Source organism: Ovis canadensis, chromosome 5 (assembly GCF_042477335.2).
Source record: "Ovis canadensis isolate MfBH-ARS-UI-01 breed Bighorn chromosome 5, ARS-UI_OviCan_v2, whole genome shotgun sequence".
NCBI classification, from domain to species: domain Eukaryota; kingdom Metazoa; phylum Chordata; class Mammalia; order Artiodactyla; family Bovidae; genus Ovis; species Ovis canadensis.
Window position 1 is genome coordinate 115,022,835 of NC_091249.1, and position 18,084 is coordinate 115,040,918.

General features: G+C 41.7%; 1 protein-coding gene across 1 annotated transcript in view; it reads right to left on the minus strand.

The window, feature by feature from the left end:
• Window positions 1-3,399: 3,399 nt before the first annotated feature.
• Window positions 3,400-18,084, minus strand: part of LOC138440547 (uncharacterized) — a 68,107-nt gene continuing 53,422 nt past the window's right edge. Inside the window, exons 4-7 of the mRNA XM_069590261.1 lie at window positions 17,330-17,372; window positions 15,175-15,361; window positions 5,724-5,859; window positions 3,400-3,813 (exon numbers count right to left, since the gene is read on the minus strand). Coding sequence (XP_069446362.1) covers window positions 3,714-3,813; window positions 5,724-5,859; window positions 15,175-15,361; window positions 17,330-17,372 — 466 coding nt within the window. The 3' untranslated portion in view covers window positions 3,400-3,713. The remainder of the gene's footprint in view (window positions 3,814-5,723; window positions 5,860-15,174; window positions 15,362-17,329; window positions 17,373-18,084) is intronic.

Sequence of the window (18,084 nt, forward strand, 5' to 3'; positions counted from 1 at the left end):
CAGAACAGTCCAGGGGTTTTCCTTATAGTATGCACATTGTCAACAGATGAGGTGGAATAAGAATTGGTGTTAGATCAGCCCAATTTAGGCCTGCAGGGACCTTTTGAGATTAATTTGGGCCTAATTTAGGACTTCTAGGATTGCTGATGGGAAATCTTTCAAATTTACCAAGGAGTTGGGCTTGCAGAGTTTTGACAGCTGCAGGTCAGTCCTAGAGGCTCTAAATAGGCAATATTATGCTGCTCTGAAAGTCTGAAACTATATTTGGCCCTCTCTATTAAAGAAGGTAACATTATAGATCAACTATACTCCAATAAAAATTTTTTAAAGAAGAAGATGGAACTCACCTCCATTCTCTCCACCTTCAGGTAATGAAGTGAGAGATACTATTTATTTTTTTCTGAAGGTGTCCACAGAGATGGGAGATCTGTATATAACTAGCTGACAATCTCCTGCTAATAATGCTGATAATTGTATTGAGGATTCACTGGGGCTGCTCACTGTTACAGCGCTTTTCATACATTGTTCATTTAATTCTCATAAGCACATGTGACGGACACTGTGTCTCCATTCATTGATAAGGAAACTCAAACAGGGAGAGTTAAGTAATCCGCCCAAGGTCGCAGCCAGGACATGGCCCAGCAGAAGCTGAACTCAGGCCCTCTGGCTGCAGAGAGCATGCTTGGGACAATTTATTCTGCCTCTCCTGAATGGTACCACCCTGGTGGCAACTGACACTTCACCCATAGTATATGCTCAGTGAACCTTTATTGACTCCCTGACCCATGGGCCAATGGGGAAGCCTCCTTGATTTGCTAAAAGGTGGACTGACCCTAAAATGTGCCATCAGATAGGGCTTATGTAGACGGCTGGTCTGTGCTTTTCCCTCCATGATATTCCTATTGAGGATGGAAATCTTGTGGATCTTGGGATATGTTCTTAATCTTAGAACTAAAAAGTTGTTTGGGGGTTACATATCCCTTAATAACCACATAAAATCCTCTCCACATGAAAATGCTCACATAAAACTTTTACTTAATATGTCTTGGATATTTTTAGATCTCTAGAACTTCCAGGAATAACTGCAGTAGTTTTTAAAGAGTAGCTCTGGACTTTGAATGTTGCTATACCTTTCACTTTCAAATGATTTACATGATTGCTTAATTCTGAGAAAACGGTATTCACATTTTACTGAGGTAGTTGCTTTTATGTTTCTCCTACAGGGGAAAGCTTCATGTCAGTGTTACAGTTGGCTGTGGTCACTAGCTGGATGCCTGGTAACGGCATAGTTTGTGCATTCCTTGGCGGGGCTCCAGAAAGGCAGAGGGCTCCGCTGGGGAGAGGATGTGTGAGCTCCAGGTTTCAGACAGGAACATTACTGATGATGCCCCTGCTGAAAGTCCTCATTATTATCATCACAAATGCTGGAGAACAAAGGGACCACTGTCAGAACAGAGGGCTATCTGTTATTGCTAATTGAATATTTCGGATTATGATATTAAGTTGGTCAGAGTACTACAGCATGCCTGTTGGGGCATGAGTTCATTCAGGCGACTTCTTGTAGGATGGGAACCAAGTTGGATATAGTCACACACTCATAAGCCTCCTTTATCTGAGTTGTGTTGAACGACAGCTGCAAATTGTAGCCATTGATTTGAAGGGTTTGATCTTCTGGGTGGAGGGATAGAGGTGAAGCGTGTAGGAAAAATGGCGAGGTTTGAATCTTTTTTGCATTTAAGATTCTCTGGAAGAGGATGTAACTTGAATTAACGTGAAGGCACTCCATGAGACTAGAAACATAAATATGATTTATTGCTGGAATCAGTGGTTTTCAGTTCTCCAAGACTAGACACATTCCACAGGTTTGAGAGGTGGGTAGTCGCACTATCTCTGTGAAACAACCCCCCCCCCATACACACACACATTCTTTCGCACAAAGAGGGGCTGTAGGATGAGTGGGGACAGTGCTGGATGGAGGGGTTAAGACCTGGTTTCAGCTCCAGGGCTCAGCACCCACTGTGCTGCCATCGATGTTTGAGATCTTCAGGAGGATGACCTCCTTGAGCCTCAGCCACAAGGAAGAGAGGCTGAGCTGTTAGGTCCTTGTGGGTTCCGATACAATTACTTTATGAAGTTTTCCAAGTTTTTATTATGGTCATGAGGCATCCGGTTCCATCACTTCATGGCAAATAGATGGGGAAAGAGTGGAAACAGTGGCAGACTTTATTTGTCTGGGCTCCAAAATCACTGCAGATGGTGATTGCTGCCATGAAATTAAAAGATGCTTACTCCTTGGAAGGAAAGTTATGACCAACCTAGACAGCATATTGAAAAGCAGAGACATTACTTTGCCAACAAAGGTCCATCTAGTCAGGGCTATGGTTTTTCCAATGGTCATGTATGGATGTGCGAGTTGGACTATAAAGAAAGCTGAGTGCTGAAGAATTGATGCTTTTGAACTGTGGTGTTGGAGAAGACTTTTGAGAGTCCTTGGACTGCAAGGAGATCCCACCAGGCCATCCTAAAGGACATAAGTCCTGGGTGTTCATTGGAAGGACTGATGTTGAAGCTGAAACTCCAATACTTTGGCCATCTGATGTGAAGAGCTGACTCATTAGAAAAGACCCTGATGCTGGGAAAGATTGAAGGCAGGAGGAAAAGGGGATGACAGAGGATGAGCTGGTTGGAAGGTATCACCAACTCAATGGACATGAGTTTGGGTAAACTCCAGGAGTTGGTGATAGACAGGGAGGCCTGGCATGCCTCCCTGATTCATGATTCATGGGGTCGCAAAGAGTTGGATGCAACTGAGACTGAACTGAACTGAGTTGCTCCAGAGTGCTTGACTCTGACAGGTGGACACCCTGAAAGCTGTGTTCCGTGTTGCATTAGTGAGGGTGTGGGGCTTCTCAGTAAACCACAGCATCTGGGACACACACTGGGATTGTTCAACCTAGAAAGGAACTCAGTGCTTGGAATTCAGTCTTGAATTTCTCTGAATTTCACATTCAGGAGCAAGAATAGAACATTCTTGATTTATTTTGTGTTTTCCTTTTGCTATGTGATAGATATTCAGATGACAATTCAGGTAATATGACCCATGCCTCTGAGTTTTCTCCCCTGAACTCAGTCTTAATTATTTCCTTGTTTTATTTATATAACAATAATTATTTTCTTTTATACAGGAAATTTTGAGAGGCATTTGGGTCACTTGATTTTAAGATAACCTAACAGAAAGGTCCTTGTTTAGCTGAAATATTTGCTCATTGGAACCACTTCATTTTCATGAGCCTAAATTTCCCAAATATCAACTTCCCACATCATGACTTGCAGACATTCTAGGAAGCCTACAGCCAAAGCACAGGGTGGAATATTTAGAAAAGACTATAAAAGAGAAAATAAAATAAATCAGCTTTTATTGTACTTATGCTTTCAAAGAGCCAGAGATACGCAGCACACTATATTTTGATGCTAACATGTGCTGCTTTGAGGGGGAAAACACAAAATTATCAATGATGATAACATAAGTTATCTGAATGTCATATTAGATTTTGGTGTTTTGGTTGAAAATCAAGATTATAGCCATCACAATATTTAAATATATCAGAGGAACATTCACTTGTAAAGCTATATAACGATAAATGTTTTTATTTCTTTTTGTAACTGGCTAGTGGTGATTCTGTGAATCCTTTCTCTTAAGATTAGGATTTCAGTCACATTCTGGTCTCCTCTAGAGGTCGGTTCATGAAGTCTTGAATAGCCTGGTGCAAAGGAAGCCATTTTTTGATGGACATTTTCAGAGCTGTAATCCAGCTGTGGAAGTAATAGGACAGGACAATTCTTTAAGAAAATGTTCTCTAGGGAGATGAAATGTTACAAAGTCTTTTGATTTATTTTACAGCTGTTTCTCTTGGGTATTTACTTTGAAATTAATATAGTAACCACAATCCTCATGTTTTGGATTGAACAAAAAGGTAAAACACCAGAAGAGAAATACGCAGTGATAACTATAAAGTAAAGTTAATATAAATAACAGGGCCAGAAGAGAGTGTAACGAAGCTGCGGGACTTTAGAAATTATCACTAGTATTTTACTGTCTCTCTCTAAAGTTTCGTTCAGCAAATGCACAGTAATCAAACATTGCTGTTAGGGCCAAATATTCCTTTATCACGTTGTGGAAGCCAACGCAAACTGTAGTTAAATCTCCCCTCTCATCTTCTCCATTCCTGTCATTTTCTTGGATAATGTGTTATGAAATTTCCCATACAATGTTTATTCTAAGAGTGGTTAATAGGCATTCTTTTTAAAAAATGCTTTGAGTCAGATAGCTTACGCAGTGGGAATTAAGGGGAGTTACCCAGGATTCCTTTTAGCAGTGTGTCTCGGAAACACTGAATTAATATACTCTCAGATTCTCTGAGATTGATGGAAATCTCTGAATATGACTTCTATCATTTCCTAGACTTATTCTACTACTTTTTGCGAGTGGGCTGTCTTTTGGAACCAGAGTCCCAAAAACCATACTTTGAAACTGTCGCCCTTCTACTTTGAAATATTTCTTTAATGACTTAATATTGCTTCCTCTTGATAGTATCCACTCATGGATTTGGCAGTGAGATCCAACTATTTAACTTTTTCTCTTTGAGAAGCCATACATTTTATCAGCTAGGGGTTGGCCCTTTTTCTAATATACCTGCTAAAGCTTGCCTTCAAAGGACAATCTTAACCTGCCACCAGATTATACAGCACAAGTCTGAGGAAGATCTTGGGAAATAGTTGGCAATTCTCCAGTCATTGTTCTTCCACCTAGCCCTTGCTCAGGGGTTAGTGGGACAGGAAGGTTACATAATGGGGGAAGGCCTAAGGAGGTCCTTTTTCCCTTTTCCAAATAGTCACTTGCTGGAGATTCCTAAAATTCCACTTTGGGAGTTTTATCTCTTTGGGTTGAAACAATGAATCTCGTTCTTACAAATGGCCCTGAAAGTTTTCCCCTGTCCTTTGTTTTAATAAGTCAGTGTAAACTTGTTGATTAGATCCCCTTTATCCACTGGAAGACAGTGTCTGGATGGTCACCATCAGTTGAGGGTAGGAATGGGAGACGGTGAACACGAGTGTCTAGGGGATTGCAGTTAGGTCATGTAGGCTTGGGTGATGAAGGAAGATCCTCCAAGTACCTGCTCTGCTTCTTGATTTTTGTCTCTGTTAGCTTTCCTGCTGGTTTTCTTTTTCAGAATCATTATGAAACAAGTGTCCATTTGTGCATACCAAGTTGGATACTGAACGTATCTGTTTAGACGGATAAGTCCTATGCCCTTCAGAGGCTTATAACAAAACTGAACATCTGACCAGATGGACATATCAATAAGAGTTAAGTGAAATGTGGTAAAACAGCCACTCTGTGAATTGATAAATTAATATTTTATTTAATAATAAATTAATATTTACAGGTATAGTGTTAGTGAATTTTTTATATTGAAGCCTGAGTTAGCTACTGCCTTGGGGGGAACTATGGACTCCTTTTTCATTAAAAAAATTACTTCTGGAAGAATCATCTGTGTATTGAAAGAAAAAAATCCTGAGGAATATTAACTTTAGGGACAATGCAAAGAAAGGGGAATATTTAGTAAACGATGTCAAGCTGAGGTTGGAAAATGAATACAAGGGTTTGCTTAGAAAGCTCTTGTCAGGACCAACAAAGAAGAAATACATAGACCTTGACTTACCGTTGATTTTCTGTCTTATTTTCTGCACAGAAATAGAAAGTCTTAAATTCTTCTGATGGAGGCTTGAGTTCAATTACTGATTGCTTGACACTAAGGGTCTGCTCATTCACCCTGTATCCCTGTAGATAAAGGCCACCTACAGAGGGTGAAAGGACAAAGCAAGTGAGGAGAATAAGAGTAAAGTGGAGAAAAACTCTGACAAGGTGTCAAGAAAATTTTGTCTCCAAATGAAACTCTAGTCCAGGTGTCTCATTTACCAGATGAAGAAATGAGGCTCCAAAAAATACATGATTTAAGGTTATCCACTAACTATTAATGGCAAGACAGGAACAAAGTTTGGATTTCCTGTTCTTTTCATTTTTACAGTCTTTTCATTACATGTTCAATATTTAGCTTCGTGTTACTGTGGGCCTAAAGTAGTTTTTTTTTTTTAGTGTGTTCCTGTAGGACACATTTTGAAATACATGTCTTGGTATCAAAGATTGACACCTACAACATTACATTAGAGGAAAAATTAAATAGCATCTGCTTGGACAGAACCATTAAGACATCCTGAGGAGTAACGAAGATTGCCAGAGGTTTCTATGACCAACATAGATTCTCACCTTTGTGCAAATGCAAAGCACTTCTAAAATATGAACCCACAGGGTGATATGAGGGAGCCAACTTGAATTAAAATGAGAATAAATGACCGGTTTTACAAGATAATTTCTTCCCCATAGTCCTTTGACTCTATCTTAGCAGTTATATGTTGCTTGGCCAGAATTTTGTTTACATTATTTAGGAGCTGGGGTTGGAGGGGGAAGACATCAGTCTAGGAGACGGTGCTGAAAAAGTCAAAACACTTGTACATTGTTTATGGTGTCTTGATGTTCTGAGGTAACCTGAATCTCATGCAGATACTCTAGCTCATATCATTAATAGCGATGATTAGATTTTAATTCTCTTGCTCGTGATTGCTAACTCTTGTTCTCACTCCCCAAACCCCACAGCCCCAGAGGCCACTTTAGTGAGCTATGGTCTGTGCTTGCTCAGTCGTGGCTGATTCTTTGCAACTCCATGGACTGAAGCCCACCTGGCTCTTCTCTTGTCCATGTAATTTTCCAGGTAAGAATACTGGACTAGGTTGCCCTTTCCTCCTCCAAGGGATCTTTCTGACCCAGGGATCGAACCAGTGTCTCCTGCATTGGCAGGCAGATTCTTTACCATTGAGCCATCTGAGAAGCCTGCTTCGTGTACTACACTAACAAAGAAAATGCCAAAATGCAACTTGGATTTTTGCTACACTACAGGATAACCATTCTACACTGGTATGATAATAAGGAACTGTGAAAGGAAAATTTGACTCATTTTTGTTTTTATTTTGGCTACACATGTTACCAACATACACTGTCAGAAAGTCACAAATTTTTCTTTTTTAAACAGAATGAGTGTCTTTGGGACTTTGAAATTGTTTACTTTATACAGGAGGTTTAGATGCAATGTTAAAGTCTTTTAAAATTTTTATTTAAAAAGTCCATTTTAGAACTAACCTCTAGGAAAGCATTCATTTTAGAAATGGCTGGAGTTTTTTCTTTTAGTAGGACCCAGTCTATTGGTGTTTACTGAACTCAGAGAATGACTTCTTTCTTTGAGCTAGATAGACATAAAACAACTTTATTGAGATACTATTTACACACCACAATATTTGTCTATTTAAAATGTACAATCACTGACTTTTTTAGTCTGTTTATGAAGTTGTGCAAACATCACCATAACCTGATCTTGGAACATTGAGTTACCGCCCCAAAAAGAAACTCCATACCCGTGCTCACTCCCCATCTGTTTCCCCACTCTAACCCTAGGCAATCCTAACTGACTTTCTGTCTCTATAGATTTCTTTTTCCTGAGGCACTTTATATCAATGGAGTTATATAGCATGTGATCTTTTTTGACTGGCTTATTTCACTTGGCCAGTTTTCAAGGCTCACTCATGTTGGATCATATATTGTACTTCATTTCTTTTTGTTGTGAAATGATATTTCATTGTGGGGATATACAGCATTTTATTTATCCATTTGTTACTTTGGACATTTGAGTTTTCCTCCATTTTTTTGGCTATTATGAATAACATTGTTATGAATATTCATGTGCACATTTTTCCATAGATGTATGTTTGGGGGATATATACTAGATGTAAAATAAACAATCTGTTAGATATTTCAGGACTATAGGAAACCTAAGGAGATATCTGAGGGTTATTTTGCTGCTTTAATTCTCTGCTCCAAACAGAAGCACATGGCATTTTTATTATGTACTGGTTTTCACCTTCTTCCTGCTTATATTTCCTTTTCTCATACGTCTGAGCTTATATTTCCTTTCCTCCATCCCTACCCCTTCTGAGAACAGACAGCCAGCCATGTCCAGAGGTGTCTGCTACAAACAGGAAAGTTTCTGACCCCTTTGCTAACCAGTTATAGGGTAGGAATGATCAGCATAAAAGTCATCCAGTTATAACCTCATTACCCCATTTCAAGTGACCTCATTGGGCTGGTCGCGATCATTCATTGGGTGGCAGCAATAAATAAGCTAACACAATGTTTGCACAGAGATTTGTCATAAGACTCTATATTTGTTGCAATAATGTAAAATATATCTGAGAAGTGCATACAGACCTTGATGTGATTTATTTAACAACAACAGGTTGGGGAGGGAGGGTCAGGTTGGGGAACACATGTACACCCATGGCTGATTCATGTGAATGTATGGCAAAAACCCACCACGATATTGTACTTTGTATCCAATTAAAATAAATTAAAAATAAAAACAATAATAGTTAACAGTCACAATTTGTTCCAGCTCTTGCTAGAGAGAGATAAAAAGAAAAAAAAAATCATATGTACAGTGAATGACAAGGGACTTCAGGTCTAGGAAGAAGCATTTGACTAAAAGGCTTCTGGAATTATCACAGTGGTTTTTCAACATTAGCAGGCATAGGCCAGCCAGTCATACATATTGTTAAAGTACTAGCAGTTTCCTTAACAGACTGGGGCTATTTCTCCAACTCCCAAGATATACATTTGAGGCATATTTAGCTGAAAGTGAAATGCGGGACTAGGGTGTCAGGTGGCTCAGTGATAAAGAATCCATATGCCAATTCAGGAAACATTGGTTCGATCCCTGGGTCAGGAAGATCCCCTGGAGCAGGAAATGGCAACCTACTCCAGTTTTCTTAACTGGGAAATATAAGGACAGAGGAGCCCAGCGGGCTACAGTCCATGGGGTCGCAAAAAAGTTGGACGCGACTTAGCAACTAGACAACGAAAACTGTGGGACTAGCATCTAACAGGGTTAGAAAGCCTGTGGAAACCCTGTTAGACGCTGGGGTTGCCAGCATGGCTCGCAAGGCTTCTCTTTCCTCCCACTTCACGGTCATCTCCTCCCTGCCTCCTCTTTTTTGTCCTCTGTGTTCTCGCAGCATCTCAACTGACTGTCACAAGGACTAAGTCATGCCCCCAACACTGCTTGCGAGGATGTTGTCACTTCATCACGTCTGACTCTTTGTGACCCTATGGACCGTAGCCCGCCAGTCTCCTCTGTCCATGGGATTCTCCAGGCAAGAATTCTGGGAATGGATTGCCATGCCCTCCTGCAAGGGATCTTCCTGACCCAGGGATCAAACTCACATCTCCTGCGTTGCAGGCGGATTCTTTACCACCAAGTCACCAGGGAAGCCCCCTGGCCCCAACACTATGGATACCTTTAGAAAGAAGAAATATCATGAAGTCTCCCAGATTAGCTAATGAAAAACATAAATCAATGGAATAAAGTAAATAATAAAATAAATGAAATAAAACAGTAAAGTAACTGAGAGGCTGCAGCCAGGGGACAATGTTATTAAGACTCAGCCTTCTTACAAAGAAGGCATATTACAGAGGCGTGTTATCATCCTTATCCATGATAGAAAGTAAAGAAACTTCCTTGAATACTCTGTTTCTAAGATTCTGAACACAGAAATTGACCATTTAAACAAGCACGTATGCAGAGAGTTTCTGTACATTAGTATTTTCCCAACTTTTTGGGCTGTGATCTAAAGATGTAATAAATATAGACCTCTACATGTTTTAATGCAATTAAACCAAAAGTTTGTGAAACATTGAGATGTACCATGATATTTTCTATTATATTAAATTCTATTGTTTTTTTAGAATTGCTTAGGGCTTCCCTGGTGACTCAGACAGAAAAGAGTCCACCTGCAACGCAGGAGACCCAGGTTTGATCCCTGGGTTGGGAAGATCCCCTGGAGAAGGGAATGGCAACCCAGTCCAGAATTCTTGCCTGGAGAATCCCATGGACAGAGGAGCCTGGCGGGCTACAGGCCATGGGGGTGCAAAACTCAGACACGACAGAGCAACTTTCACTTTCATGCCACTGTGTTTTAAATACTGGTCACAACTTACTACATTGATTGAGTGACTCAGTAATCACGCATGCAGGATCAAAGCCTGCATTTTGATAAATACTGCTATAAATGGTAATCAAGGCCTGCTTCAAGGTTATGACCTTCAGAGGGCCGGAGAACTAGGAACCAAACCAGGGTAGGATGTGCAAGAGCCAAGCAGAGCTTGAAAAATTAAGCTAAAGAAGGAATCATAGATCAGACCAGCGCAAAGGTCATTTCTTCAGTGTCATCTAGAAGAAAATGAGCATTAGAACTCTGTGTAATCTTTATTAATATAATAAAAGTGTATACTCCATGCATATAAAATGATTAAACTAAACTAAATATGTTAGTGCATGTGGTGTTCATGGCACAAGATGGTTTCAGCCATTCCTCAATGAATTCCTTGGCTGTCCTCCTAACTCCTATGGTTACTGTGCTAAACAGTTGGACGGGGTGGACCTCGTCTATCATGACCAGTGTGTGAAAGTTCAGAGTGCAGCATTACTGACGGAGTATGAATACTTCTTTTAGAAAACTAATTTCCATCAGGGAGTGCTACACAGAGCGTTTAAGCACAGGAGTTAGACAGCATTTGTGCACAGTTTGTCTCTGTTACTTAATAGCTGGTTGACCAAAGGCATGTTAACTTCTCCAAGCCCTGGTTTCTTACTTGCAATGGGCCAATAGCCGTGGATGTCTTGCAAATATTAGTTTTAGACAATAGACATAGAGAGCTTATTCAAGTTCTGGACACATAGGAAACACTCAAAAATAAAATACACTTGTGCAGTATGATCCAGTCCTCTGGGGGAGTTGGGAGGGGGGGAATGTGGTTTGCCAGGGCAGTGACTTTTTGTGGACAGTAGAGAGGGGCATATTTATTTTGGGAATCTCCCACTGGAAATTTGGATTCACCTGAATCCTATCTCGAGTTTCATTGGGTGGGACCACTGGCTGTGAGCCTCAGGTCATGATCGGAGTCAGGATGTACAGGAGGATGGAAAAGGACTCTTAGAAAAAGGATATAAACTTCAATTTAAAGTTCAAGTCTAGGGAAGGGTAAACTACTTCGGAAAAAGAAGGGTAAGCAGCGGATTAACCTTGGGAGAGCTTCCAGCTGGACTCAGCAGCTGTCAGGGTGGGAGTGGGCGGGGTGGGGGGAGTTGGTGGCCGTAAAGTGCTCCTCCTGGAACAGGGTGCATGCTCAGGCATTTTTTATTCCAGGAAGAGTAGAGTCATTAAAGACCCGAAATCACAGGCCTCTGTTTTATATATCCTGGCCTAGATACAAAATTTCTGTTGAAATTTCTGTAAGGAGCATTATTTAATATGTGAAATAATTGGGGCTAGAAATTAAGGACCTGTGAAGATAGGATATTTGAAAAGTAAGGCTGGGAAAGAATGAATGGCTTTGGATTAAATATTTTTATTAATCACACATGAAATATTTTCAAGAGAAAAAACTTAAAAATAGGTAGAAATCGGTTGTTTTCTTCCAGCTGAAAAGAGTATGATATGGCTCAAAGCCCAGGCATCTGGTGGCCTGAGTGCTGGGTTTTTTGCCTTTGAATCATCTTTACAATCTTCTTGTCTGTCCTGCTGTTAAATGAGGGGATGATTCTTCATGGGAATAATGGCCAACTAAGTCCCTTTGGTGGTTTATTCATTTATTCATTAAGCATACGTAAAATAGAGTCATCTCTGAGTGCACAATCCCTTAGAAGAGATAAAATGGCCAACTAGAGATAAAATACAAAATAGAGAGTGACAAGCGTTGCAAGATAGGTGAGCATGGAAGCCCAGGAAACGGAGATGCTTTGTTTGCTTAGGACCATCTGGGATTACTGTCTAGCAGAGATGGCCAGCGTTTGAATACACGTTCGGAAGACAGGTAGTATCTGGACAATGTATGCTGGGGAATCAGCAGGTAGAGAATGTTTCAGGGGAAGGAACTAACACAAGCAAAGACATGGGGTCAGAAAAATGTCCAAGAGGTGGGGTATGCTCAGCAGGTAGAAGGCGACCGTGTCTGGGGAGAATGCAGGGTGTTTTAACACAGGAGTGGAAGAGAAAGCCAGAAAGGAGGGGTTGGTGACAAAGTACAAGGCCATAGAGGCTCTGGCTGCAACCAAGGCTCTGGAAAGATGTGGGAAATAATAAGAGCGAAATATAAGGAAACTTTTCACGTTTCACTCTTTGCTTTTTCTTTTGTTGCTGTTACTTAGGCTCCCTTGAGCTAATGCTTAGTCTTGTCTGACTCTTTGAGACCCCATGGACCTCAACTCGCCAGGCTCCTCCGTCCATGGGGTTTTCCAGGCAAGAATACTGGAGTGGGGTGCCATTTTCTACTCCATGGGATCTTCCCAACCCAGGGATTGAATCTGCGTCTCTTGTGTCTCCTGCATTGGCAGGCAGATTCTTTACCACTGTCCCTTCTGGGAAGCCTGTAACTTAGGTTACCTGGGTTCGAATTTTGTCCTCACCGTTTACTAGCTAAGGGAACACAGGCAAATCATTTAACCTTGTTAAGTATCAGTTTCCAAACTTGTAGGTGGGATAATAACTTATTTATAGGATTGTCCTAGAAATTAAGTGAAATAATAAGTAAAAACACTTATTAGAGTGATGAGTACAAAACCTGTACTCACTTTTGCTGTTATTATTTTTAGGCCATTTATTAGTAGCTGTTTTCCAGCTGTCCAGCTAGGATTCTTCTGAATAGGGCCTCCTCTGACCTTTCAGAATAAGGGCTATCATTCCCATTTCAAACTCTTGGAATCAGTAACAGTCTCTGGGCCCCAGGGGTTTGGAAGCCCTTGGTTAACCTGGAGTAATATGAGCGATCAAACCTAAACATTCACTTTGTATCTATGGAAACATTCTCTTGAAAGTGAACTTCATTGATTTGCTAATTAAAATGGTTCAGACTTTTGCAGTGATATTTTATAATGAAAGCTCCAGTCGATGACTACTTTAGAGGTTTGGTTTGTTTACCTTCCTTCTCATCCTGGTACCAGGTGCTTAAAGCTATGAATTTGGGTCTCATAGGAACAGTCTGTCTTGTAAATGCTTAGACATGCCGGCTACTTCCTAGTAGTTGGTTAATATTCTGGGTCATGTTTTAATACTGTCAAAGTGAAAGAGTATGTTAGTAAAGGAGATTTATTGTTCATCCCGAGTGATGAGAAAAGGACCACAGGATGATGCTCAGTTTGTACCTCTTTTGTACCCTTCCAAGAAGGGGAAATCATCACCCACTTGGCATGACTTTCTAGCTTAATTAAACAGAGGCTAAAAATGTTCGGGGGTGGGGGGAGGGGAGGAAATTAATTGAGTAAGTTTCTGGATCTTCACTCCTCACTATTATTTAGGGATTATTCATTTGGGAAAAAACTCCAACTGCAAATAAAACACCAGTAATCTTTTTGTCAAAAATTTAAAGAAGATAAATAATCTTTCTTATCATGAGTAATTATTTTACTGCTAAATTGTATTGTTTACATACTCATTTTGTATATATGACTTGTAATATATTAAAAGTGAAACTGAAAGTGGCTCAGTCATGTCTGACTCTTTGTGACCCCATGGACTGTAGTCCATGGAATTCTCCAGGCCAGAATACATTTTCCTTCTCCAGGGGATCCTCCCAACCCAGGGATCGAACCCAGGTCTCCCAAATTGCAGGCAGATTCTTTATCAGCTGGAGCCACAAGGGCAGCCCAATATATTAAAATGTTTAATATTAATATATATAATTAATGAACATATGTACATTTTATATAGAAAGAGCTTTTTGTATACAGTACTTTGTATATAGAGCTTAAATAACTCTAATGGCAATCACTTATTTAATCTTCACAATGTGTGCTGTGTACTGGGCTAAGTTGCTTCAGCCATGTCTGACTCTGTGTGACCCCACGGACTGTAGCCCACCAGGCTCCTCAGTCCACGGGATTCTCCAGGCAAGAATACTGGAGTAGGTTGCCATTTCCTTCTCCAGGAAATCTTCCTGACCCAGAGATTGAAACTGCATCTGTTTTTTTTTTTCTCAGCTTGAAAATCACATTTTATTTATTTATTATTTAATTTAATTTTTTTTTTTTTTTTTACTTTAAACCCACATCTCTTAAGTCTCCTTCAATGGCAGGTGGGTTCTTTACCTCTAGAGCCACCTGGGAAGCTTAGTCTTCACAATAATCCTGTGAAATAGATTGCCGCTTCCATTTTATAAATGAGGAAACTAAGTTTCAGGAACTTGACTAACTTATTCAGGGAAAATTGAGAATCAACACTCTTTCTATTACTCACTTGTCTGAGATTAGGAATACTATCAGAAAAGGGTAGAATCACTACCCAAGAAAACTACTGGCATTGATTCTGAACGCCATGAAAAAATGAAGGGGCTTTTTCACTTTTCCGGGCAGTAAAAGCATGGGGTTAGGGGTTCAGGGAGCTTCCCTGGTAGCTCAGCTGGTAAAGAATCCACCTGCAATGCAGGAGAACCCGGTTCGATTCCTGGGTTGGGAAGTCCCCCTGGAGAAGGGGTAGGCTACCCACTCCAGTATTCTTGGGCTTCCCTGGTGGCTCAGACAGTAAAGAACCTGCCTGCCAAGTGGGAGACCTGGGTTTAATCCCTGGGTTGGGAAGATCCCCTAGAGGAGGGTATGGCAACCCACTCCAGTATTCTGGCCTGGAGAATCCCCTGGATAGAGGAGCCTGGCGGGCTATAGTCCATGGGGTCGCAAAGAGTCAGACATGATTGAGTGACTAAGCCCAGCACAGCACAGGGGTTCAGGCTCTGGAGTTACATTGCCTGTGTTCAGGCCTCAGCTTTATTGCTTACTATATGTGATCTTGTCGAGTTGTGTAGACTTTACAGCCAGTTTTTCTATCTGTAAAATGAGAATAAGAATAGTACCCCTTCTCCAGAAGATAAACGTGAACTAATTTACACAGCATAAAGTTTGGTAAAAGCTCTGTGATGCTAAGGTGGCTTTGCTGCTACGACTGTGAAAGTTGACTCGGTACCTGAGGCCTGGGTGGAGCGAATGCTGGCATAGAAGTACAAGCAGCCATCCTTCAGAATGCAGTAGTACTGCGTCCACATGTCTGTGCTTCCGTCCAGCTGGTGCAGAAGGCCCAGGCACTCTGGGTTCTTGATAGCCAGGGGCGGGAGGCTACTGTTGTGCAGGGTAACATCTTCCCAGACATGGTTCTGCAGGGGTGGCACCAAAGAATCACCTGAGAGGCCATCCTGCACCAGCCTCCCAGAGCCAGTGACGTCAGCACCAAGACTGACTTCAGAGAAGCCCCTGTCCTAAGCGATCCCATTGCTAAGGCAATCTGCACATCTGAGAAATAAGCCAGACAATCTGAACCTATCCAGTGGCCACAGAGAACTCTCCCTTTTCACGTCCGTAGGTTTCCCTTCTCTTTGGCTTCCATTCTGTCGTGAGGAGATCAAAAGAATATCAGTGATGTATAGAAAGAAAAATGGGAATCTCAGCAAAGCCTATTGTTTAAAGGTCATCTCTACGTGCTGGCCCCAATGAGCTATACTTACCATTGGGATTGTCCTTCTAGCTCTGTTCCTGGTATGTCCACCGTGACTAATTGCAGGCCCTGGTTCGTGATTTACTTTATCTAGCACTCCTATTCGGAGAAGGCAGTGGCACCCCACTCCAGTACTCTTGCCTGGAGAATCCCGTGGACGGGGGAGCCTGGTGGGCTGCAATCCATGGGGTCGCACAGTCGGACACGACTGAAGCGACTTAGCAGCAGCAGCAACAGCAGCACTCCTATTTGTGCCAAGGAACAAGGGAAATGCCCCAGGCCAGATCAGACCTGAGGCTCACATGGTCTGTGGAGTGGAAGGCCCACGATAAATCAAGATCCTCTACCCTGGAGAGGTAGAGGTCCACCGTCCTGACCCAGCGGCAGGCTCTTCCGGGGAACTTGACCTGAGGCAGGGGGTGTGATGCTTCATCCCTTTATCTGAACACCTTGCTGGGTGCTAGCTGGTTTCTTTCATTTGGTTTCATTTTTGTTCTTTAGTTTTAACCAGGCAGTGCAAAAGATTTCAGAATGCAGAGCTGGCAGAATTGTTTGCTGTGAATTGGGAGCCTGCTGGGAGTTTGGGTATTTCTTTTTTACTCTGCTGCAAACACTCTGAGTGCATTAGCAGAATAGATCCCTCTTAAAAGTACCGAGGCTCGTTACAGTGATGCCTCAGAGAGATGGGTGAGTGGACTGAGTGTTGTTTCAGGTAAAATGAAACACAAGTCCTGCTGTTTGTCATCTGATTATTATAAGATGACCAATAATGCTGGTGATTATTTTGAAAGGACAGATAGAGGGCACAGGGTAGTACATTTAAGCTCAGACCACCCAAATTTTCTGGAGTATACAAAAGCCAAAATAGGTAAAGAAGATAATTGATAGTAAATACCTTTTTCTTCTGTTTCCTTTTGTGAGGAAATGAGCATATTTAAACGAAATGTGTGACCTTGTTAGAAATTGTATCTATGGCACAGAAATGAAACAATTGAAAATGGAAGCAGTTTCTCTGCTCTTGACGAGGTTGTAGCTCAGAAAGAAGAGTATCAAATGCCTTGGGGGCTGAAGTGATGACTCACATGTTGGTGTTATGAAGTTATCTATCAGTTTGGGTGTCAAGCCTAAATTAAAAATTCTATTACTTCAAGGCCAGGGATCATGACTAGGCAGGAACAGTGAAAGCTGACCTAATACATCTTCAGAATAAGGATAGGAACATAAAACACTACATTTCTGAATATAAGACGTTTCCCAATCAGCTGCTTGGCCAAGAGCACTGTCCCAAGCTATCCCTGAGCCCTTGTTCTCAGGAACTAAGAAGAAAACAATAGGAGTGGTTTAGCCTCGTGGGAATCCACTCAACTGCTTCGTGTCAAACAGCAATTCCACCCTGGTTGGGACTACCCCCCGAGCTCACTGAGAGGAACAGCATCCAAACCCTGAAAACCAAAAGAACAAGCACCCCCATAAAACCTGAGCAGGAAGTCCTATTGACTGGAAATCCCCTTTCCCAGCGTTTAGGGCGGATCTGAGACGTTCCAGGCTGGACTGCGTGGTGCCCAACTGGAGAATTCTCCCTCAGAGAAGAGCAGAGTGAAGGCACAGATGGATAGCAAGGACTCCTTACCTGGTGGACGGGGCGGGCTGCTTTGTCCATTGCTTCCAGCCACCTGAAAGAGAGATGAGAGGTGCTTTTCTCAGGGAACGTGCTAAGTGTCCTCCAGAGGGCCTTGTTTTTCTCCCTGGACCCCATCATTCAGACAGAAGAGTCCTGAGATGCAGATATGTTTTGTGGCTCTAAATTCATGGTTGAAGAGAGGCATATTCTTACAAAACTGGTGTTACTAGGTGCCAAAATCCCCCACCTACCAGGCGTATTTAAGATAAATTATTCTCATCCTTCTCCTTTGCTATAATTCATGCCTAAGGGAAAATGTATTCACTATTTTACTACGGTACGTGAATTTAACACCAGCAGGCCTGATAACAACTGTAAAGCCCTGACTATTAGTCAGTGGAAAGACTGGTAAATAGCCACTGCCCTATCCACCTGCCAAGTGTTCCTTAGACCAAGTGACCAGTTAGTGCACTGGTGTCTCTACTAGAGGACTGAACTTTCTTGGTCTTGTCTCCTTAGCCAGATATCAGCCTATCTATCCCACCCTATCTTGCCAATCTCTTTCAAGCCTCCAATCAAAGAGTACTGCAAGCCTGATATGATGCCTCTGCCCGTCTCTGCTCCATGTCCTCTTGTGTGTGGGAGTATCTGATGCTATACCATACCATTCATAAACTCCTTGCTCATCCCCACATCCAGAGATTTTCCTTCCCACCCTAGATTCCTATGCCACTTTGTCTTCCCCTATCTCACTACTCAATTTC